This window comes from Ursus arctos, unplaced genomic scaffold (genome assembly GCF_023065955.2).
Source record: "Ursus arctos isolate Adak ecotype North America unplaced genomic scaffold, UrsArc2.0 scaffold_34, whole genome shotgun sequence".
NCBI classification, from domain to species: Eukaryota; Metazoa; Chordata; class Mammalia; order Carnivora; family Ursidae; genus Ursus; species Ursus arctos.
In genome coordinates this window covers 23,329,847-23,354,727 of record NW_026623030.1, presented here as the reverse complement: position 1 = coordinate 23,354,727, position 24,881 = coordinate 23,329,847, and the positions used below count along the sequence as shown (strand labels likewise).

General features: G+C 41.8%; 1 protein-coding gene across 5 annotated transcripts; it reads right to left on the bottom strand.

The window, feature by feature from the left end:
* Nucleotides 1–3,225: 3,225 nt before the first annotated feature.
* ANAPC7 (anaphase promoting complex subunit 7) lies at nucleotides 3,226–24,714 on the bottom strand. 5 transcript variants are annotated; one of them, XM_026514862.4, is made up of 11 exons: nucleotides 24,505–24,714; nucleotides 20,308–20,494; nucleotides 17,149–17,268; nucleotides 13,821–13,932; nucleotides 13,243–13,396; nucleotides 12,370–12,512; nucleotides 10,352–10,469; nucleotides 9,608–9,804; nucleotides 6,553–6,777; nucleotides 5,721–5,871; nucleotides 3,226–4,093 (listed from the first exon to the last, which is right to left on the bottom strand). In XM_026514862.4, exons 1-11 carry the CDS (start codon nucleotides 24,603–24,605, stop codon nucleotides 3,904–3,906), a joined length of 1,698 nt encoding a protein of 565 aa, XP_026370647.1. In that variant the 5' UTR covers nucleotides 24,606–24,714; the 3' UTR covers nucleotides 3,226–3,903. The 5 variants fall into 5 exon arrangements, with proteins under 5 accessions (XP_026370647.1, XP_057161807.1, XP_044245792.2 ...); XM_057305824.1 differs by having other exon boundaries at nucleotides 20,308–20,519; nucleotides 24,505–24,571; XM_044389857.3 differs by lacking the exon at nucleotides 24,505–24,714 and adding an exon at nucleotides 17,441–17,571 and having other exon boundaries at nucleotides 20,308–20,375.
* Nucleotides 24,715–24,881: the final 167 nt, after the last annotated feature.

Below are 24,881 nucleotides of genomic sequence, written 5' to 3'. Positions count from 1 at the left end.
CCCCCCCCCCGCCCACATTCTACTTTGTCTCTATAAATTTTGGCTTTTCCAGGGATCATTTAAGTGGAAGCATACAGTATTTCTTCTTTTGTGACTGGCTTGTTACACTTAGCATGTCCTCAAGGTTCATCCATGTTGTGCCATGTGATAGGACTTCCTTTTTAAGGCTGGACTGTATTCCATTGTGTGTGTGTATATGCTGCATTTTGTTCATCCATTCATGCAACAATATAACACTTGGGTTATTTCCACCTTTTCAGTGTTGTGAATAATGTTGCTATGAACAAGGGTGTGCAAGTATCTGTTGAAGATCCTGCTTCAATTCTTTTGGCTATGTACCCAGAAGTGAAATTGCTGGATCATACTGTAATTGTTTCAACTTTTGAATAACTGCCAGACTGTTTTCCCCACAATGGCTCTATCATTTTACTTTCCCACCAACAATGCATGAGGGTACTCTTATTTTTAAACTGTTTTAATGGCTGCTAAGGAGACCGACTTGGCTTCTGGCTTGTTCCTGGTGTTGCTGATACTGTGTGATTTGTGAAGTGACATGTTCTGTGTTGCCAACACCCGACATCCTCCACAGTAATCTGGAAAAACCCCACACACCCTGGCCCCGTCTAGCGGTGCAGCCCGAGCAGCTCAGAAGCTCCTAGACAACAGAAGCCTGCCATTTTGTGCCCCAAGAGGGAAAGTGGGAGCTGGTGCACCACCCACCCATCCACTGCCCCAGGGTGGAGAGGCTCCAGAGAGAAGTGGAAAGCCTTAGTGAGGCACTTACCTCAATGGGCCTTCCCAGTGCCAGGGATTCCTGGCTGGCCTGGCTAAGGCCATGGTCCCCGGAGGCCACGGTGAAGTGCTTGTCGAGTCAGGCCTCACTGCCTGTAGCCAACAGAGAATGCAGTCACCATGCAGCAGGCAGTGCCTGTGGCCTCAGGGCTGGCCAAGCAGGTCTGGGCATGGCCTCCAAAGACCTGGTCAGACAGTTGTACAGTGAGGCCCCCACGGGCCTTCTGAGGTCAAGCCTACAGCTTCTGGGACCCTCAAATCCCCTCCCCCAGGTTTCTCAATATTTGGACCAGAAAATGCCTGCCTCAGAATAGGAAATCCAGGTGGGAGTGACTGAAGATGCAGACTCCGGGGCCTGGGTCCTAGATCTGGACTCAGGTTTGATGCTGTACCTGACAGTCTGCCTCATCAATTTGAGAATTACAGACTTTGGCAAAAGCTGGTCTCACTCTCTGAGGAAGAACTCATTGGCAGGAGCATGGCTCCCAAACTAAGGCTGGGAAGGAGAGCTCTCCTGACATCAACCCTGTAGGGGCCGTATCTGCCAGGTCCCTGGCACACAGCAAGGGTTCAGAGTGTGAATGCCCAAGACGGGGGCAGGGAGCACCCTTCCTTAGGACCCTGCCTCCCTGCTTAGCTGAGGGACCTTCAGGAGGAAAAAAGACAAGGCTTCAGTGACACCACCAATCCTCAATTCCTGAGGGAAAGACTGGCAGCCTGGCATTTACCCTGGTCATGGTAATGAGATACACAATGGGCACCATACTGACCTCCTTGTGGGCTTATTCCGTCCTCAGCCCAGAAGCTGTGGGAGCTCAGGCCACGGAAGCAAACTACCCAGCCCCTGACCCACAGCTCTGACAGTGGGAGAGCAGGGACTTCAAGAACCTAGCCTGATTCCAAATTGGTGCTATGAACAAGCTGGAAGCGACTGGCGGGAAAGGACAGGATTAGTTAAAATATCCCCTTCCTTAATGGTGTGTGGAACTCCAGACACCAGAGGGTACCTGTGGTGACTACAGGCACTTGAGAGCCCATTCCTTGTCAAGATGCTTCGTCTCCTGGAAGGTGGCTCAATGAGACAGCCACAGAGCTGGCAGCCTGATTCTGTCCCTGCTTCCTGGGGCTCCCTGCTCTCATGAGGTTTTTTTTGTGAGACCAAGTGATAGCAGCAATGCCAGGTGAGATCTTCAGCACCCTTCAAGTCACACTCCTACAATTCTTTGATGTGGACCAAGAATGTCTTCAATCCTACATCAGGTGTGCTAAAAATGTAGCTTCAGCTTCCTCTTCCAACCCGGCTTTGACCCTAAAATGTTGGTCAGGATAGAAATGCTGGACCTGTGGGTGGGAGGGGTCAGAGAGATCCAGCCGAGGGTGTTGCTGGGATGGAGAGGGCTGGGATGATCCAGGGGCTAGCAGCAGAGCTAAGGGCCAGCCCAGGGAAGGGGAGGAACATGCTGGTGCTGAAGGAAGGTAATAATACACAGGGCCTGGGCTCCAGGGCACATCCTGACCCCATAGGAATCTCAGAGGTAATAGTGACAAGCCTAGCATGCGGCAACACGTAGGCTGGGTGTGGCTGGGCTTCTTCCCCAAGCCAGGGAAATGGCAGAGGTTTCACCTTTTTTCCCCAATGCACTGACTGGTGACGGCTACTAAGAGGAAGCTGGAGGTCATGAAGCTACATCCAGAGCAAGCACCGAGGCCAATGAGCAGTGTCTTCTCCCGGCAGCATGCTCACCTGGAACGAAACCAACTGCCAGCTGGTCTCTTTAAAAACTGCTTGATCAAATGGTGCTGCCCAGGCTTTGAGTCTCATACTGAAAGATACTCGAACAATAACATTTTTGCCCATTTGAAGTTGCAGTTACCATGTTCTGAGCTCCTAAACTACTGCACACTTCCACTGTTTTTACACTTTAGAACAGAACTTTCCATTTATATCAAAATCACATTTTGTACCACCTCTAATTTTGTTTTAGTGAGAATTTGAGGTTAACTGTGCCATTCTCCCGACCTTCACCTCCAAGTTAAGGATACAGTGAAAAGCGTGGCATCTTAAGAAACAAGAGGGTAGGTGAAATCTCCCAGCACCAAGCCCAGGGAATGCGCCCCCTGCTGACCCTGTGACAGAATGCTGTAATTAGACACCTACTTGGTTAGTACCCTGGACAGAACTGGGCAGAAACAGCTACAATCAGGCCAAAGACTCTCTCCCCCAGGGGAATTTAACCAATCAAAAATACAAATAAATGAACCAGCTCAGTGTTACCCAAAGCCCCAATCTTCCTGGCTCCCAACAGTCTGGGAAGAAAGGGAGTGTATTTATGGCAAATAATTCTGGGGTTGAATCAATGCACTGTAAAATCAGAGACCCAAAATAAAAAAAAGAATCTATAAAGGGCTTCCATTCTGATCAACCCAAGACCATTACTGTACAAAAAACAGTTTTATTAGTTAATTACCGCAGGTGTGCCTCTGTTCATGCTTTAGGTCACACCCGTTTCTCAGATCCGGCCCAGGCTCATAGGCAAGTTACCAGATTAGCAAATAGGAAAACTGTTCTGCAAAATAGCAACTGTCAGCTTAAGGCATTACTAACATTGCAGAAAGAAGCAAGATTACTAGGGACGTTTGGACAGCTCAAGATGATTTCCGGAACAGGAAACCCTCTCTGAAAGGGCCAGCCCATGCTGGTGTCTGACATGGGAGAGGACACTCTTGCTCTGGGTGATAGGTCACTCCTTTAAACTCACCCACAATGTCACAGACAAAACACTGTCTACTCCTCAAGCTTTCAGATTTAGAAATTAGTTATATAAAAAGCACTCTGTCCCAGAAGCCCTGGCACATCTGCAGCCTCCCAGAGAGCTCACTCGATCCTCCCTGACTGGAGCAGGGGAGGATAGAGATATATGGAAGGTCAGTCAGGCTCAGTTTTTAAAAATGAATTCACTACTAGAAATATGGAGCAAGGGGTAGAGACCCCTGCTGCAATTACATGCGGAATCATTGTCCTCCCAGAGAGCGGGCTCCTCCGGGCTCCTTCAGTCCACGGAAGTGCTCAGAGCAGGGCAGGCCAGTGTGGCCACAGAGCTGACGCCTGCCTCACTGCATGCCGAACCACTGCTCCTGGTCAGCCCACTGGGCCGCCTCACTGTCGCTGCCCTCCAGGTCCCCTTCTTCCCCACTCCCTTCCATGTCGTCCACATCCTCCTCCTGAGTGGCATCCGTGGGACTCTCCTCCTTCTCCATCTTCTGCATCCCCTCTAGAGACTTCTGGTCATTGGGGTCCAAACTAGGGGACAACAAAACAAAGGAGAGGCCTGAATCTCTGCCTTGCTTCTTGCTGGCTGATGTGTCATCTCCCTGGCACGGCAGTGAAATGACCACCCAGTCACAGAGAAACTGCTAACGCCTGGCCTCTCCAAACAACTCTGGTTCCACAGGCGAGATCGAGGGAGTCCACCACTAGAAGTGAAAAAAGATGTCTTCTCCTAATTTTTAGAATTCTCAATTTGAGTTTTTCTCCACGTATTTCTTACATTTTCACACTTATTACCCAGCATTCTGCTAGAGGAAGATACTAGATAACACAAATGAAAAAGCAGCAAACAACCATTAACAGAAAATTTCAAATGTAATTTCTTAACAGTATCAGATTTTAAGCTACAAAATTACAAAAAAAAAAAAAAAAACAAAACCACCTTATTTTTCTGTGAGTGAAGTTGTTTCATGTTCTTATGATGTGATTAACCATTTCGGCATTTCAGTAGTCAACCAAAATTATCATGCTTACCATGGAACACATTTGTCAACTCCTAGGTTAGACTCCAGGACCCAAATCTACCTCTACCCGGGCACACAAGTTTAGCGGCTAAAAATCATTACACATGCCAAAATCCCCAAAGTTCAGAGGCTTCAGAACATTTATTTACTTGGCTTCTAAGCAATTCTTCCTCTAACCTTTGTGATTATCACCAAGGCCAGGAGGTGTCCAATCTCTAGCAAATTCCACCTCTAATTCTATAACTGTAGATTGATTTTTAACCTCTTCTCTGAAACCCTCCATACAGCTCTCACCCACACCACCCAGGGCTCCCCACCCTTGGGACTCCCACCTTGCCTTCTAGAGATTGCTATGAAAGCACTTAGCACGTGGCATCGATCAGTCTATGCCTGAGACTGAGAGCTCCCAGAATCACAGCATACCCAGTGGTTACTGAGATGCCAGGTATCCAACTGCTGAACAAATAAATGGATGTGATCAGACTCGATTAAAGACAGGCCTTCACCATAACCTTACAGACACACAGACAACCCTCAAATAAATCACTTCTGTATTAAACAGTAAGAATACCACTATTTATTTAGTATTTACTATGTACCAGGCACAGCACTAAGAGCTTTACATGGAATAATAATTTAATCCTCATTTAATCACTTAATACCTAATAAGGTAGATATAGACAAATCTATTAGTAACTTGCCCAAGATAACAGGTGAAGGTAATATTCAAACTTCAGAGCTTAAGTTCTTTACTACAGTAGGTAGAAACATGAGAAAGTACTTACAATACTTTGATTTGAAAAAGCAGAATATAAAATATATACTACATATACCCTATAAAAATATGTTTATGTGTGGGCAAGGCCAAGAAGATGATCTATACAAATGAAAACAGGTGATATAGTGATATGGGCTGCTTATGAGTGAAACAGTTCTTTAATGTTGCTTGTGATATACTTTACGAATATTTTTTTTAGAAGTTATGAACTCACAAATACCTCTTCTACCATTACTATTATTACTCTGTTTTCAACCATGGGCACAAAAGCGTGTGGGTTTCCGGAACTCCTATTACATAGTTCCCTGCCTCCTCTTCCCCTCATTGACCTTCCCCCCATGGGAGGCTAAGTGCCTACCTTAGTGCTATACTATATTGGTCCATTGCCTCCTGATACTCATTGACAGCTACAAGGAAATCTCCTAGGATCCGATGCAGGACACAGTCACTCTGATTAGCTAGTGCATTCCTCAGCAAAGCAATTCCATCTTCGTATTTCTGTTCTCTGCCTGAAAAGAAAAAGATCCTCATTTTCCTACTTTACACAACATTTTGAAAATATACTCCCCTCTCAAATCATATATACAAAATCACAACAGTGATCACAATTCAATAATCTCTTTGTAGATATCTTTAAGAGAAGAGTGGTATGGCAAGAAATAAGAACAAGCTCATACGAATTCCTATTCCGTTAAGAAATGGGGAGCTTGAGTTCTGATTTTTTAAATTTTACTCTTAAACCTGAGTTCAAATAAAAGCCAAAATGCATTTTATTTACCAAACCAGCCCAAACCCAGGATTCATCATCAATCAGGACTAAAAAAACCAAAGCTAAAAGGAAAGTCATAAGCAAACCCAGATGGGTCGAAATAGTTCAAGCTGGCTAAGACCAGTTCTATTCAGCCCAAAGTAGTTCAGGACAACCCAAACCAAATCAAAGTGAGCTGAACAGGTACCAACCAAGTATAGCTGGTTTGAGCCACTCAAAAAGTCAGTCACTGCCAATCCAAACTAGTCTAAGCCATCTACATTTGGTTGTGCTAAATATAAACCAATTCACATGCGCTCAAACCTACTACAAAAGGCACACACCTGTCTGGTCATCTGTAACCAGCTGGGACCAGGAAATCCAAATGAGATCAGGTTTTATACAATTAACAACAAAAGGGAAGTAAATAAGATACACTTACTAAGTAGTTCTGCTTTTTTCACCACAGCCTTAATGTAATCCGGCCTTTGGGTCAGAGCTTTATCTAATAAAGTTTTGGCTTTCTCCTGTGTTACTGGGTCTTCAAGACAAACAGTGGCTAAAAGGGTAAGGGTCTGTGCATTTGCTCCTAGAGTTTTGTAAACATTGTTAGCCATTACCATTGCCTCACGAATACTGTTGGAAGCCAAGTAACATTCAATGAGACCTGAAAAAATAAAACAGAAAGTTCAACCACATTATCATTCTAAGCAATGCTTTCACCCTGACACCCTTCCAAACTGCAAACCTTCAAAGCTTCAGACAAAGGGCAGGCCAGGGGAAAACTCTGATGACATTAGAGAGTATGTTGATGGAATAAGAAGTGCTCTTCCCCAAAGCACTTCAGGGATGTAGAAAAAGGCTGATGCACTGCAAAGGCACCTTTAGTGAGCAAAGGAAACAGGCATAAGTAAAATGAAGCAGGTAGGCAGCCCAGCTGAATGTTAAGAGGAACAAACACGACCCTAATCATTACTTGAAATAGAGATGATGTTGACAACAAAGCGCAAGGTTCCACTGCCTCTTAACAAGCTATTAATTCGGTCATCTTTAGTCCTAGGCTCACGTGGGAGAGCTTTACAGTTCCAAGTGAATGTCCAGTTCTATAAAACTAGTTGTGTAATTTCTACTAATGGACCTAAGGAGCAACCTAAGAAGAAGGACAACTTTTCATTTGAAACATAAAAGTTATCTCAAAAGACATTTGCTGAGGGTTTCCCTAACCTAGATAGAAAATGCTTAGCAGATGGACTAAATACACCAAGATTGGCAGCTCCTGCGTCTTACCACACCCACAACAAGATGCCCTATGGGGACTCTTCAAGCAGAGACAACTCTCAACTCTTCTTGCCAAGAACTTGAGAACAGAGGAAGTACTTTTTGACACAAAGCTCTCATCAAAACAGAAAAACAGCTTAAACCCCAAACCCACGCATCCCTGGCAGATTTTCTCTGCGTACTCCTCCACCCTAGCAGCATTTATAATATTTGTGCACATTCTACCACACACTATGGTTACTTAATCAGAAATTACCTAACTCTTCAGGGCAATGTGCTGGATTCAGAATATGGCTGTTTGTAACTACTTATTGAGCAGTTTTATTTCCCTGCTAAAGCCCCTCCTGGAACTTCAGAAGGAAATGGAAAGAATGCTCTTCACTACTCCTTTGCCTCCACCCATAAAGGAAGCTCGGCTGGAGGTTGCAAGAAGTACCAGAGAGCATAATCAGTTACCCTGCTTCAAAACTTCAAATGGTGGTTTGAGTGCCAGCAACCCATGAAGCCTCACTGGCCTGGAGAAGGTCCTCTGCCCCCAATGACTCTAACCATCCTCTTTCCAAGCACTGTGGGGGGTTCATTATTCAACTGCATTCCTGGGCTCTTGTGAAACAGGCACGCAGCAGAAAGGAACTAGCGTGATAAAAGCAGCTGAGAGGCTAGGAAGTTAGTTTCAGGATTAAAAATTTAATCCAGAACCAAAAACTTGGTGTGCTGGGGATACTTTAAGAACAAATCCACAATACACAGAGTTCTCTATCTAAGCAGATTTGTTCTTTACCCCAACTTCCAAATTTTCTCAAATCTGAACTCATCTTCCTGTTAAGAGCAAGCCACTCCTAGACTCCTGGGTTTATTTTTAAATTCTTATAAAAATATGCTTTGGAGGAACTGCATCTTATAAGATCTATTTTAACATCTGTGACTGAGTCACCAAATGTTGCTGAAGCTGGCACACTCCTTTGAACTCCTAGGGTCAGTTCACATGAACTTAAAATAGGATGTAACAAAACAAAGTTTGACCCTGATCGTGCCCACTCAGGAGGTCACAATGAAATGACTAGTTCCCACAACCAACACTGTCATATGGGTATGAAGTTACCCTATGAGTAATATTTCTGCCCCAAGGTAAAACAACTTTTAAAAAATAAAGACATAACCAGGGGCGCCTGGGTGGCTCAGTCGCTAAGCGTCTGCCTTCGGCTCAGGGCGTGATCATGGCGTTCCGGGATCGAGCCCCACATCAGGCTTCTCCACTAGGAGCCTGCTTCTTCCTCTCCCACTCCCCCTGCTTGTGTTCCCTCTCTCGCTGGCTGTCTCTCTCTAATAAATAAATAAATAAATCTTAAAAAAAATAAATAAAGACATAACCAAGCGATGCCGCGTTCCAGCACAGTGCCAGCACAGATTCACATTAAGGAGTGAGCCATGTTTGAGAAATAAAAATAGGACAAAAAACCATCCCCAGCTACTCCCCCACCAAAAACCAGGAAAAGAGAATGAAAAAAATATATTCTGAAGGTCCAGTGAAAGCCCAAAATGATTTTTTTTTTTTTTAAGATTTTATTTATTTATTCGACAGAGATAGAGACAGCCAGGAGAGAGGGAACACAAGCAGGGGGAGTGGGAGAGGAAGAAGCAGGCTCCTAGCGGAGGAGCCTGATGTAGGGCTCGATCCCATAACGCCGGGATCACGCCCCGAGCCGAAGGCAGACGCCCAACCGCTGTGCCACCCGGGCACCCCAAAATGATTTTTTAAATGCCTAATGCAGTGATTCCCAAACTTGTCCACACACTGACATTACCTGGGGTCTTCAAAAAAATACTGGTGCCCATCTCCCAACAGCAATATTCTGATTTCGATAGTATTGGAGTGACCTGGCATAAGGATTTTTAAAAGTACCCCCAGAGTACTCTAACATGCAAGAGAGTCTGGGAACTACTGGCCTAACAAAACCTTCCATCTGGGGGTGCCTGGGTGGCTCAGTCAGTTAAGCATCCCAACTCTTGATATCAGCTCAGGTCATAATCTCAGTGTCGTGAGATCAAGTCCCCATGCTGGGTGTGAGGCCTGCTTACAATTCTCTATCTCCCTCTGCCTCTCCCCCACCCCCAAGTCGTGAGCACATGTGCTCTCTCTCTCAAAAAAACAAAAATTAAGAGTGCTAATGCTACATTACCTACAGATTCACACTATTCATCTCTATTTTTCATCTTACCTTCATAACAATCTAAGCGACAAGGTGCAAGCCGTATAGCCTCCCGAAAGTGGATTATTGCTTCTTGGACTCTGCCCATGTTTCTAAGTGCTGCTCCCTTAAGTAGCAAAGCTTGAACACTATTACTGTTCAGCTGAATGGCCTTGGCTCCTAAATAGAGGGCCCGAGAGTAGCGTTTGCTATAAAAGCTATGACACCTGGAGAAAAAAAAAAAATAATAATGCAACATTACCAGAAAGAAAATGGTAAAGAAACTTCATTCAAAACCAAACAGAAGGTCCTCTACATGAGCCTTATTACAAAGCACACTTACAGCTTTAACCTGAGATGTTAGAGGGCGGGGGGAGACAAAAACAAAAAAAAACTAAATATTTTTAAAGGGAAATACTGATATGGAAGGGAAAAATTATGGGAAAGAACCTGATATCTGAATATATTATCAAGTGAGAGATATTCAGATAATCTGTAAAGCCATGGTAAATAACAAAGCAGCACCTTCTGGCCTATTCACCGATGGCCTCCAGTGCTGAGCACGATGTACTAGCTCAGCGGATACCTACCCCAAGAAAGTCTGAGAAAAGACTCAGTGAGGTAACTAATGTGTCCAAAGTCAAAGACCTTGATCTGAATCTAAGTCTGATTATCTCTTAAACCTACGTCTCCAACCTATATGCTATTTGGGAGGAACCACAATTTGCCAAAGAATGTACTGAAATCTGGAGAGAAGGGAATAGATAAACATACCCAGAGACCACCCAGGGTTCTGCATGCTGATCAGAAATATTGAAAAGGCGGCAGCCAAGATTCTCCACATCCTCTAGCCGCCCTTCTCTTGCCAGGAGGTAGCCATATACATCCATTCCTGGAAAGGAAGAGGCTTTTTTAAAAAGCAGCAGCAGGTGTCCTTTATTAAAGAGCAACAGCCTTCATCAGAGCCCCCACTCAAGCCCCAGCTCCAGCATGGTCTGAGCCCTTTCCACCATCATGAGCTCCTCCCACCAGCATTCCCACTTTCCTACAATATGACTTAATAAGGGGCACCTGATTGACTCAATCAGGTGGGAATCAGGTGGGAGTCTGACTGTTGATTTCAGCTCCGGTCACGATCTCAGGACCGTGAGATTAAGCCCCACTTGAGGCTCTGTGCTCAGCAGGGAGTCTGCCTGAGATTTTCCCTCCGCCCTTCCCCTCACTATGGCTTGTGAGCTCTCTCTCCCTCTCTCTTTAAAATAAATAGATAAATCTTAAATTAAAAAAAAATTTTTTTTAAAGATTTTATTTATTTATCAGAGAGAGCGCACACAAGCAGGGAGAGCGGCAGGCAGAGGGAGAAGCAGACTCCTCACTAGCAAGAAGCCTGATGTGGGACTTGATTCCAGGAGGCTGGGATCATGATCTGAGCCGAAGGCAGACACTTAACTGACTGAGCCACCCAGATGTCCCAAAAAAATGACTATTAAAAAGACAAAACACATCCAAAAAGTTTAAAAAGCAAAGGAGTAGAAAGATCTACAACTCACAATTTGAAAGCCAATTATTTTTGGGAACTGTTCGTCCCTACAATCTGTGACATGATATACAGTTATCCTAACTCATAACCAGAAAAGGCCCAAAAAGGCATCAAGTAATTTCTTTTCTTCAAGAAGCCTAGGCACAGTCCAGAGTATACACTTAAATATGCTGGTTAGTCTCAGAAAAAGTAGCCTATTCCAGATAAAGCATCTAGTTCTTTTTGGAGTCCAGCTGATTTAAGATCACCCACTCCCTGCTTATTCTCACTCGTATTCTATTAAAAGGGTCCCATGCTTGCTGTCACCCATCTCTTACCACCATCCCCTTCATTCCTTGTTATCCCTTCAGACGCCCAGCAAAATGTCTCTCTTGCCAAGATCACTGCAATACTCCCTGCTGGCCCCCAAACTTGGGCCTGAGCTTCCAACTTCAAGCTGCCAACTACTGCCAGACTAGTATTTCTAACACACCATTTTCATCATGGGCACAAGCAACTCAGAGAAGAGAAATAAGCACTGGGCAGGAGGGAGACCTTGGGCAAACAATTTCATCTTTCTGGATCTGTTCCCTCATCTCCCTGCTCTGTAGTTCTCATGGCTTAAGAGTCTACAGGACTAACTACTGTCACAAGGCCATATTTTTCTGATGGCCTCTTTTGGGACTTCATAAGCAAATTTCAGCCTATCTATCAGACTTATTTCCCACTGCCCATCACTCACTGCCAGTCAATGCACATTCATCCTCTGGAAGTCCCTATGGCTCACCCCTTCAGCTATAATCTTTGAGATCAATGATTTTTTGTTATTGTTCATTCCTAATTACTTCCTTTAATCATCTCATTCCTTTCTTAATGCCTGTTCACTTACTCCCTTTTAAGTATACTAAGTATCCCCTAAAAGGATATTATGGTTTGGGGGATGCCATCCAAATTCTTAGTAAGGCACACCATAAATTTATAAATCATAAGGAAGGGCTACCACCCCTCCCAAAAGAAAAAGAGCCAAATAATGATCTGCCTGGAGATGACACTTGAATTCGAGCAAAAACAAATGCTCAAGATGGAATTACTCAAGTGTTAGAAACATGTATCAGACCTGGAAAAAAAAAAAAAAAAGTGAAACACTACTAGAATAAGTTTCACAAAATATTTCTATGAAAAATGGCATCAGAATATTATGCTACATTGTCTCCCTTTCTTTTCTGATCCCTCCCTCTGCAGCCACTTCCACCAGGGCTCAAGAATAACCTACCTTTTATCAAATAAGGATCCAACATCTGTGCCTGTTCAAACTTGAGGACAGAGTTTTTATTGTCTCCAGCTCTGAAGTACAGATCTGCTAAGCTTCCCAGCAGGTCCACGTTATCTCGCAATAAGGACTTTTTCTCTAGTGAACTTCAAAATATTAAACATTGACCCTTAACATTTATTATGAATCCTCTTAGTTTCTGAATCTGGGTGACAGGCACATAAGCACTATTTTCTTTTGTGTATATATAACATTTTTCATAATAAAAAGCTTTTCAAACAAATCATATACACTAGATTTTCTTACTCTGAGCTTATGATTTAAAGAAAGTTATACATGATAAGAAAGCCAATATACAGAATGAAGCAGAAATCTCTCTCATTACCTAGAAAGAACTTTCTGATTGCAGGTTTTCAGAGGACAACATGGAGCTAAATGCAATGTCATTCAAAAGTGACTTCGCATAACACAAAACCCAGTTTCTTATCCTTGGACTTTACCTGACTAGAAAGAAAATCACAGTCTGAAAGAGGCAACCCAAGTCAGATGCTGCAATCTATGCTCTGGGACATCCAAAAAGATGTTCTTCCAAGTTCAAGCATGACAACTATGACAGCCAGCTGTGGAAGGGTTACCACTTTTACAAATAACAGAGCTGAACTCAGTCAAAGTTTACATTTAACAGGTCCTCAAGGCAGAGATTATTACCCTTAGGACTATTAAGTACATTAAGAGACTAAAGCAAGCCTGAGGACAACAGGCTGCAACACCAAGAAATAAGCATCTCATATTTCTATTTTGCTAATTTCTATTTTACACCAGACCTCCATAAAGGAAAGGGCCTCAAGAACACTGAATTAACTTTGTGGCTCTCACCAGATAGTATTGATTGCCCTCGAGTTGTCACCAGTGTGCACAAAAGCATATGCTTTGATCCACACAGACAGCCAATCCAAGTTAGGCACAGTCTGGATCACGTTCATTGTCATCGATGCCACCTCTGCGCCTTTTACAGAAAGGGAAAGCAAACCTAATCCAACAGAAAACAGGAGAAATAAGGTGAAGCATAGCATTCCTCTTCCACAATCAAAGAAGCATTAGGCTACTCTTTCCATTGGCTACAAGGTAACCCTTTCCCTATTCTAAGCGAGATGCAGATGACAAAACAACCATAATTTAACATTTCTTGATCTGTGAAAAATACATGACAACAGTAATCTACTGAATCACTCTCTGGAAGTTAGGCATGGGCAAATTTTTTTTTAATTTACTCTTTCAGTAATCTCTAAACCCAACATGGGGTTTGAACTTATGCCTCAAGATCAAGAGTCGCAAGCTCTTCCAACTGAGCCAGCCATGTGCCCCGTGTACAGATTCTAATGTACAGCTATGAGTAAGAACTACCATCTCAGAGAGTAAACAATCCAGAGAAATAGGCTGAGAATGATCTGTACCTAGTATGGCATCAAGGGCTAACGGGCACTGCCTCAGCACTTCCTTGTAGCTGGTGACTGAAGGGCGCTCCTGACCAGCCTTCTTGTACAGGTTTGCCAGCATCATGTTTATCTGTAATAAACAAAAACAAAAAGACAGTAAGATAAGCATATATTGCAAAGAAAATATCTCACCACCAATTAAGTCCTCATTTTTTATTACCAGCTACTATTCTACTTTTTACTGGAAAACCTACCCACAGCCCTGTGGAAATTAATAAAGACCAATCCCATTTTTCAAACCAAAGAGGAAATTACTACCTTCGCTTTTCCTATGTCCTCCCATTTCTAAGACGGAAGTCAAATTCCTCTCACTTACCCAACCAAAAGGCCCCGTACTATCTGGACCAAAGATGCTGCCTCTGGAAATGGGAGTAATATTTATTTGAGAAATGTTACAGAATTCTAATTACCTTGATTCTTTCTTGATCTTAAGACAGAAGATGAACTACCCTAGAGTGCTCAAGTTTACATATTTTAAATGCAATTAATATCAAGACATAGGAAAATGAGGAATTCTTAACATAGCTTGTTAAGAAAGATCAAATGAATTTTCCCCAAAAAGAAAATGACAAGATACAGAGTTAAATACTTGGCTTCTCTCTGACAATTATTCTAGCAGCTAGACTCTAGCCTTTCTAACACTGACAGCATGGACCCACAAGTACTACCTGACTCATCAAGTGATGCTACAAAAATCAAACTGTGACTGACCTCTGGAGGTACAATGATCCAGAGAGTAGCTACATCACTTAAATCCAGTAAATGCACTTTTAGCACAATTCAAATTTGTAACTCAGTAGAGCTCTTTTAAAATAACCCTTTCTAAAAACACAACAAGGAAAATTTGAGAAAACCTACAAGTTCCAAAGAACGTAGAAGTTACAGGGAAAAGTAAGTGATCTTAATAGTACAGAGAGAGAGAGAGAGAAAAGAACATTCCAATTTAAAATTAAGATCTTAAACATAGCACTAGTGTTTGCCAGATCACTAACCTAAGGAAGCAGTCAACATGAGGACACACAAAAAAAGCCAATCCCCAATCTCTTCGGTTATCTGTAGCCTGGTACACCAGATATTTACTCAAAAGAGTGGCTCTGAGGATGAAGAACATCTGCTCCAATTATGACTTACAGTATATAAAACAATCTAGTATGGCATTAATCCATACTGATGATTCAAATAATGAAATAATGAAATATCAGAAATAAAACTTTATTTGGCCTCACCTTTTCCATTTTAGGCTATGTTGAAAATGCAAAAGAAAATACTTAAAGGAAAACTCCAGTATTAGTGTCAATACTTGAAAAGAATAAAAGATTAAATTTAAGATCCTTTCTTGACTGCTTGTTATTAACAAACTATGACCGACAGACCATCTGTCTCAACAAATATTAAAATTCCCTTTAAACTACCTATCACGTCAAAAGAATGAGTTTTGAGTACTACCTATGAGAAAGTCAATTCTTTATAAAACAGATCCTTACTTGGGAACATCACAAAGTCACATTCCACCAGTTATAAACACAAGCAGTCATCTTTTTCTTAAAACTGAGTGAGAAATTGTATGTTGATAGGTTTACTCTTAAAAGTTGAAGATTTACCAAGATATAATAATCTCACACTGGAATTTTCCTTTAAAATGTGAAGAAATGTGTGGTGGTGTTTACCATACATTAACAGACGTTCATTTAGACGTATTTTGACTCACTTCCTTGTCCTTTACACAGACTGAGAAGCCAGTTAACTCCCTAACGGACAAGAAAGAAAAACTGTAAATATTATAAGGTTTATGTTTGAGGCACACATCTTTGTTTGTTCCTGGCTACAACAGCTCTACAGAATGAAGGATATGTACGCCTAACAAATGTGGACTCCTCTAGTCCCTCTTAAAGTGATGGCTTTAAACACCAAAGCGTTGGATACCACAAACTGAGCATATTTGCCATTACTCATTTTCAAAAAAATGTCCCCACCCTCAAGTCATTGAGGAAATTGTGGTACATTTCCAATAAGATAAGGAAAAGGCATCATTCAAGTTTATAATCAAAATGGCATCTTCCAAAAGGAAGACACTCTTCACATATGCAAAAAAACTATACTTGGGATAAGTCTTTCATAGTGTATCAGAAAACAGTACATAGCATCCAAGCTTATTGAGACAGGTTAGTCTGTAATATGCTTCCGAATGTTAATAGCATAAAATAAACTGAGGAAATAGCTTAGCTTTTAAAATACGCAGAAAATAGTAAATAGATCCTCCATATAAGGAGATGCTTAAACACATTGTCATCAAGTTGGATCGGTTACTTTTAAAACTCAGCAACACTTAAGTGAAAAAACACTAAATATACCACTGCTTAGATTCCTCTTCTTTTAAGGGCAGGAGGATGTACACAGACATCTTACATATAAAATTCCTCACTGTTAAGCACAAGTTGCACCGAACGGTTCTTCAATGAAGTGAGGAAGGCAGGTGACATGAGAGCATATGTTAGAATATTAACTACTGATGTGAATTCAACCCTAAGAGCAAGGATTCTCATTGTTCTTCTAAACTGGACTCAAACTATAATCAAAGATACCCAATATAATACTCCTTACAAAATAGTATTTTAAAAAAGTATTCTTTCACATATGAACTTATTTATTTTTCCAAAGGTCAGCAGAGAAAAGTTTTATTAACCTCATTTTATAAATTAAAAAAAAAAGTAAAGTTCAGATTGGTAACTTGCCCAAGTTCAACTACACAGTTCATAGCTTGTATGCCCTAAACTCAGACAAGATACGAGATCTCTTGATTTCAGCTGAAGGTGTTCTATTGATTATACAATATGTTGCCACATCAAACACAAATATATATATCCCACATACAAATAAGTACATAAAGATCTTGTAATCTTGGATTTTTAAAACAAAGGGACTAATAAGCTCACTTACATTATCAAATGGGGGCACCTACAGCATGCAAAACATGAGGTTCTAAAAAAAGTACCACTGCCACCTGGAAGAATTTGCAAATTATTATTTCCTATGGTAAGAAATACCAAAGAATGAGCACTTGTAGTATTCTCCAGCTATCATTTTCATCAGCTGAATTTTCAGCGTTTCATAAGAAAGTAATTCTTCAATCTCTCTGAACCTCATCCACTCCATTAACAGGGGAACAAAGTAACTGAAGAGTAAAATGTTCGGATGGACTCCCTAAGGCATGGAGAAAACATGGAGGAAGTGGGTTGGAAGGACCGGGTAGGAGAATATTATGTAACAAATTGTTAATTCAACTTACTTTGGGAGTCCTTTGTCTTGAAGGGATCCCATCAAGTATAGCAATGGCATCTTTATCTTGTTTTAGCATCGTATAACATTCAGCCATTTTGTATTTCACTTCAATTTCAGATGGAAGACACTAAGAGGTAATGAAAACATCTCTTCAAAACACTACTTCAACAGAATGGCAGTTCTTTAAAATGTTTATACATAGAGTTACCATATGACACAGCATTATGCTCCTGCACATACAGCCAAGAGAACTGAAAACCTATGTCTGCACAAAAACCTACACACAAATGTTGGGGCACCTGGGTGGCTGAGTCAGTTAAGTGTCCAACTCTTGATTTCCGCTCAGGTCTTGATCTCAGGGTCATGAGCTCAAGCCCCACGTTGGGCTCCATCCACAGCATGGAGCCTACTTGAAAACAAAACAAAAAACCTGCAGACAAATGTCCATACCAACATTATTAATGATAGACAAAAAGTAGAAGTAATGTCCATCAACTAATGAATACATAAAATATGGCACATCCATACAACGGAATATATATTTTTTAAGATTTTATTTATCTGTCAGAGAGAGAGAGCACAAGTAGGGGGAGTGGCAGGCAGAAGGAGAAACAGGCTTCCTAGTGAGTGGGCAACCCGACATGGGGCTCGATCCCAGGACCCTGAGATCGTGACCTGAGCCAAAGGCAGACACTCAACTGACTGAGCCACCCAGGAGCCCCTGGAATATTTTTTTTAAGATTTATTTGAGAGAGCAAGAGAGTGAGCACAAATGGGGGGAGGGGCAGAAGGAAAGGGAGAAGCAGACGCCCCACTGAGTAGGAAGTCCAACTCGAGGCTCCATCCCAGGACCCTGAGATCATGACCTGCGCCAAAGGTGGATGCTTATCTGACTGAGCCACCCAGGTGCCCCCATACAATGGAATATTATTTAGCGATAAAAAGAACGAAGAACTGATTCATGCTATAACATAGATCAAACTTGAAAACATTATGCTAAAGTAAAAGCCAGACACAAAAGGTCACATATTGTATGATTCCATTCACATGAAATACCCAGAAGAGGCAAATCCAGAGACAGAGGGGTTAGTGATTCCCAGAGCCTGAGGAGGTAACAGGCATGGGAATTTTCTAGGGTGATAAAAATGTTCTGGAATTAAACAGTGGTGACAGTTGTGCAATTTTATGAACATACTAAAACCTACTGAATTGTTAATTTTATGACATTATATCTTAATTAAAAAAAAAATTCCTTAGAGCTTAATTATAGAGAACTGACAGTTACCAGAGGGGAGGAGGTGAGGGGATGGGTTAAATAAGCAATGAGCATTAAGGAGTGCACTAGTTGTGATGAGCACAGGGTGATGTATGCAAGTGTTGAATTACTACATTGTATACCTGAAACTAATATGACACTGTAATGGTAACTAACTGGAATTAAAACAAAAACTTAAAAAAAAATTAAAAATGTGAGGTCAAAAGAACTTTTTAAAGATTAAATGTATTTAATTAACATGAAAGGCTTAGCATGGTGCTTGGCATACTCAATACTCAAAAAGTTAGCTACTTCTAGGAATGACCCTATGTGGATAAGATACATGACTTCCACTCAGTGCCAGAAAACAGAAAATCCTGGGGTGCCTGGCTGGCTCAGTCAGTGGAGCATCCAACTCTTGATCTTGGGGTTGAGTCTGAGCCCCACACTGGGAATAGAGATTACTTTAAAAAAATAAAATAGGGGCGCCTGGGTGGCTCAGTCGGCTAAGGGTCTGACTCTTGATTTTGACTCTGGTCATGACCTCAGGGTCCTGGGAGAGAGCCCAGCACCAAGCCTGCTGCTCAGCAGGGAGTCTGCTTGTCTCCCTCTGTCCCTCCCCCCACTCTCTTTCTTTCTTTCCCAAATAAATAAATCTTATAAACAAAAATAAAATAAATTTTTTTTAAAAAAGGGAAAGAAAACAGAGAAGATCCTGGTAATCAGCTCTTTAATAACAAAAAACAAAGGTTTTACATAAAGAAACAAGAAGATGAAAATCTAGAGGCTTTAAAAATAGAGCAACTACATTAATTTGTCTTTTTTCAAAATATGGAAAAATACAAAGTAGAAAAAAACATAACTTATAATTTCACTCCCAGGTCATTCTACTGACATTCCTTCTAATGTATGTAAGTATGTATGTATTTTTACTGACATTCCTTTTAAATACAAGTTGCACATATAATTTAAACAAAGACAGGGTCAAATTGCAAGGTAGTTTCCCTCTCCCTAAAGCTTTCCCACAGTTAAATTCCTTTCCTTCAAACACACAAAATCTTTCATGCATATTACCCGTGTGTGTATGTCTCTCTCTCTCTCTCTCTCTCTCTATATGGCATATATATATATATATGGTATATACCAGGATATATTTATATATCTATAAACTATCCCCTTTAAACAAAAAGCATTGAAACATTTCTTCAAACCTCATTTTCCTTACTAATACATATAGTTCTTTCCAAATCAGCATGTGCACCTCTATCTCATTTTTCATTTAAGTAACAGTTCCATCACATTCCATCTTATGGCTATGCTCTAATTTAACTAGACCCTACTGATGATAACTTTTGCTTCTAGTTTCTTACCATTTCAAACCACTGCAATAAGCAGCCTTGGTTCTATCATACACCCTGTAAACCTTCCATGAGTCTATTAGGGTTAATTTCTAGCAACTGGATGACTCTGTCAAATTGGAAGACTCTGTGAAATTACAATTTCCCCTTCATTTAATTATCAAGCTACTGAAACTGCAGAAACTCTTAGAATATTTCCCATAAATTTCCCTAGGCACTAACAACCCTAATAATTGAGTTACATTTTAAAAGTTGTACTTTAATTAAAATTATAAAAACACTTTAGATTTTGAATTGTTGGTATAAAAGGGAGGAACAATGCAGAACTTCAGTGAACCCACATAATTCAGGTTTAACTCCATTTTTAGATTCATCCAGAGTGAATTCTGCATTCTTGCATCTAAGTGATTTTTCATCTTTGTTTGTTCAGTCAGCTCCCCTTTAAAATTACTTATTTTTCCATCTTCTACATCTAATCAGCAGTCTTGTAAATTCCTTCAGTCTCTCTCACTCTCAAAAAAAAAAAAAAAATCACACATCAATCTCCATTTACCTGACTTTGTGGAGTAGATGCAGAATTACCAGTTGACGGTCTCACCTTTGAAGTTTTACTTAGGGCTTTCTTCTGCTGTAACGCCATGGTATACTTACTCACAGCATTCCGATATTCCTTATCATGAAAGAGAGAATCTGCATGATACACCAAAAGCTGGTACTTCTGAGATGGGGAGAATAACTCACTAGAAAACAAAGAAAATATACCCCCTACATGGGTTATTTTGCAATGTTAGAACATCCTCCTTAGTACCCACATAAGTCTAGCATAAAAAGCCTTGTGTAATGACAGTCCACAAAAGTCATTGTACCTTAAGTGCTAGTCCCTAAAATGAGAGGCATGAGAGTTGTACTCTATGCTAATATGGTCAACACATACAGGCAACTGCTTTAAATTACTGTTTTAATATGCTTTTCTCCTTTATTTACTATAAAAGTAATGATACCTCTAAATCAAATTCAGTAATACACAGATATACAAAGAGAAACGTTATACATCTTCTCCTCCCCTTCTTTAGCCCAAATCCTCTTTATTTTTTTTTTTTAAAGAGAGAGATAGCACGAGAGCATGCACAAGTGGAGTGGGTAAGGAGAAAGAGAGGGAGAGAATCTTAGAGCATGGAGCCTGCTTCAGGGCTCAATCTCACAACCATGAGATCATGACATGACCCGAAATACAGAGTTGGACACTTAATCAACTGAGCCACCCAGGTGCCCCCCCAATGGCCTCTTAATTTAATAGTATGACATATATCCATACTTTCTTATATTAGCATGAATTTTTAGCTTAATGTAGACAAAGGAGAGAAATCACAATGATTTAACTAATACTACCAAAGGGTTGAAGAATCTGGAAAAGTGAAACCTCACTGCTTTGAAACTTTTTAAGTAAAGTGCTAAACAAAAAGAGGTTTCAAAGGAACTGAAAATTCTTCAAATACTGAAGATGGGAATAGAACAGGATAAGCCAATGGGATAGAGTGGGATAGAAAGAGGATTAGCCTTATTTGATGAAAGTTTTTTTTTAATTTTACATACAAAAGTAAACCATTTTTTTAAACTTTTAAAAGATTTCTTATTTATTTATTTGAGAGTGAGACCACAGAGGGAGAGGGAGAGTGAGAGGGAGAAGCAGACTCCCTGCTGAGCAGGGAGCCCAACAGGGGGCCCGATCCCAGGACCCCAAGATCATGACCCAAGCCAAAGGCAAATGCCCAACCAGCTGAGCCACCCAGGCACCCCAAAAGTAAACTTTATTAACACTAAAAGAATTGTTATCTCCCTGAGTCTTAGGGGTTTAAGTGTAAAACAATGTTTCAAAACTTTTTCATTAATGTTGAACATTGCTCACAAGCATTATAACTGCCTCCAGGCTGACCACCATTCTTAATGGGAAAGGCATACATTTTTTATTTAATTCCACCCCACCCCCCACCGCCCTAACTCCTGCCAAATTAGGAGGAATTTATACATTTTTCTTTGACAGGTAAAAGCTATAGTCACTTAAAAGGAAAGAACTGTCACAATCAATTCTGTAAATAATTAATCTGTCAACAAATGAAGGATACTCAAGAATAAGTACCAGAGTTAGTGGCTGCCAGGGGCTAGAGGAAGTGAGATTAGGGATGCTTAGTAACAGATATGGGGTTTCTTTTGGGGATAATGAAAATGTTTGTAATAGATAGTGGTGATGGTTGTACAACTCTGTGAATATACCCCAAACCAGAGAAATGTGTTCTTTAAAAGGACGAAATCTAATGGTACGTTTGTCATTTTATCCTGATTTTTTTTAATCTTAAAAAAAAAAAAAAAGGATAGCTAGGCTGAACACTGGATATAAAATCATAAAGGAAATTTAAGGACTAAAGGTATAGTTCAAAATACTTAAGATCTCTTCCAACTCTGAGATTCTACATATTTACTGGGAAGATTTGACAGAAAATATTACTACACTCAGAGAAAGAATTCAGATATTTATGTATTTTAACACATGCCTACTTATTCACCCATAAATTATCTTTGGAGTGATACAGGGGAAACTGTTACTGGTTGTTGCCTCTGGAGAAAAATGGTGGGGTGAGGTTCAAGACTCAGGGACAGACACTTATCTGCATACCTCTTCTGTACTGTTTCAATTTTTCTTACTGTGTATAGTGTCAATTCAATAAGGACATTTAATAATACATGGTAAAGGTCGGAATTTAAATTGACCTCCCTGAATCTAGGAAACTGCCAGTTTAACCTAACAGAAAGAAATACGGGCTAAGCCAAGTCAGAGGATTAAACGGCTTTTATCCTGTAACATCTTCAAGAACCAAGAAAAATGACTAACTGGTGCACAAATTCCCAGTGATGGAAAGTGTGCCTTGACCAATCACTCAAAACCAACTGAAACGCTCCAGAATAAACACAGAAGGCTGAAAGAGACCAGGGCTCCTCACTGTCAACACTAAGTGGATGGTGGTGAAATGATGGGTCTCACATAGCGAGATCTAGAAGCACACTAATGGAAATAAAATAGCAGCAGCTGCATTACAGGCACTTAAGGGGTTTTTCCTTTCTGACCTAGACAGCTTCTAGAGCAGACCAAATGCAAATGGATCCACCCTGAGTAGAAAATTCAATTATGCCACTTAGAAGTAGCAGACTGTGGTGGATCAGTCTAAGATTTCAGAATCAGAAGGACCAAAGCCCAGACATCGTGGCTCCTCCACTTACTAAATGTGTCAATTTGGACAGTTTTACCTAAGTTTGTACATACTTCCTTAGCACATTCAATAAAACATGTGAGTGCTCACTGCACAAAGGCATTGTGCTGACCTCCTTAGGTGTTAAGAATGAAGCAGAACACAGAGCTTAAAAAAGTTCTCAGCCACCTGGGTGGCTAAACTGGTTGGGCATCAGACTCTGGATTTCCACCTTGGTCATATCTCAGGATTGTGAAATCAGCCGAGTTGTACTCTCCACTCAGTGTGGAGTCTGCCTGTCCCTCTCCCTTCACTCCTCCCTACACTCTCTCAAATAAACGAAAATAAAATCTTTAGAAGTTCTCACAAGAAAAAAAGAAATTTAACCATGTGGTGATGGATGGATGTTAACTAGACTTACTGTGGTGATCATTTCACAGCATACCAATACAATTAAGTCATTACGTTGCACACCTGAAATATGTCAATTATATCTCAATTTAAAAAGAGTGATGCAGAATATGGACCAGGGCAAAGGGATGGAATAGTGAGGGTAAGGGGTAATTCTGACAGTTACAGAAGCTGTTCCCTACGAGGGGCTATCTGAGCTGAAACCTGACTCAGGATACAGATCGCCGACGTGAGGACTCCGAGCTAAACAGCAAACGCAAAGCCCTGAGTTAAGAGCGAGGCTGGTGGGTTCAAGTAACAGAAGGAACTGCCTGCAAGGCTGAAGTACAGTAAGCCGAGGGCATGAAATGAGGTCAGGGAGAAAAATGTTTGGCCTCCGAGGCCATGGGAAAGAATTTTAATTTAAGTACAATGGAGGAATATAATAAGCAGGGGAGCAACGCGCACTCAAGGCTGGAAACAGCCCTGTGCTGCATCCGTCATTAGACTTAACAAACGGCGGCTCAGAAAACAAGAAAGGGGCACCGCGTGTCCTTAATAGGGCGCCACTCCCACCCATAAAAGGAGTTTCCCGTTTTCAGGGGTTTTGGAGGCCAGAACGTGGACCCTTCTGACACACTCTAGGGGAAAAATCAATCTTAGATGAGGGACGAAGGCGTAAGACTGGGTGGGCCTGTTGGAGCAGCGGCGAGCGAGAAAACATTCTTCGGGAAAGAGCCGGGAAGAGAGGAGTCGGCCTAGCGAAGTGACAGTCGCTGTGCATGGCGACAGGTGCCTCAGGAAACCCTCCGCTCACAACTTTCGAGAAACCCTAGCCAGGCTCGCCCTCAGGGCCTCCGCCTTCCATTTCTCGAAGCCGCCGCTCGCCACCTCTTCCCTCAGGGAGCTCATCCCAGCGTCCGGGACAGCGCAGAGACCGAGTTAACTGAACTCGCGTTCCTAGATCGGCTCGGCCCGACGATGCCGTCGCTGACCCCGAAGCCTCAGCTGAGGCCCGCGGTCGCTCCTTCCCGCCAGTTCCCAGGCCCCCCCAACCCCCGTTCCCAAACCGGCGCCGCTTTCTCCTCAGCCCCAGGCCGCTCCCCGCCTCAACTCACGGGTTGTTATTACTCATTGTAAGTAACAAGCTGCTGAGGAGCCGCACGTTAGAGTGCAGCCCCGCGGCCGCCATGTCTCGCACGTGGTCTATCACATTCATCCTGCCCGGCAAGGCCGCGGGCAGCGGCGGCAGCAGCGCGAAAAGCCGGTAGACGCTCCTTAGGGAAGACTCCAAAATGGCGGCCTCGCCGGGGTCCGTGGGGTCCACAAGCGGCACCGCCCCCAGGAAAATAGGCAACTACTGAAGTGCCTGAGGGGAAAAAAAAAAACCTCTGTTCCTTCCTCAGGCACTCTATGAAGTGGGATGATTCGGTTTTTGGGTTGTTTTTGTTTTATTTAGTTTTGTTTTAGCAAAAGTTACGTCATTCTAAGCTGC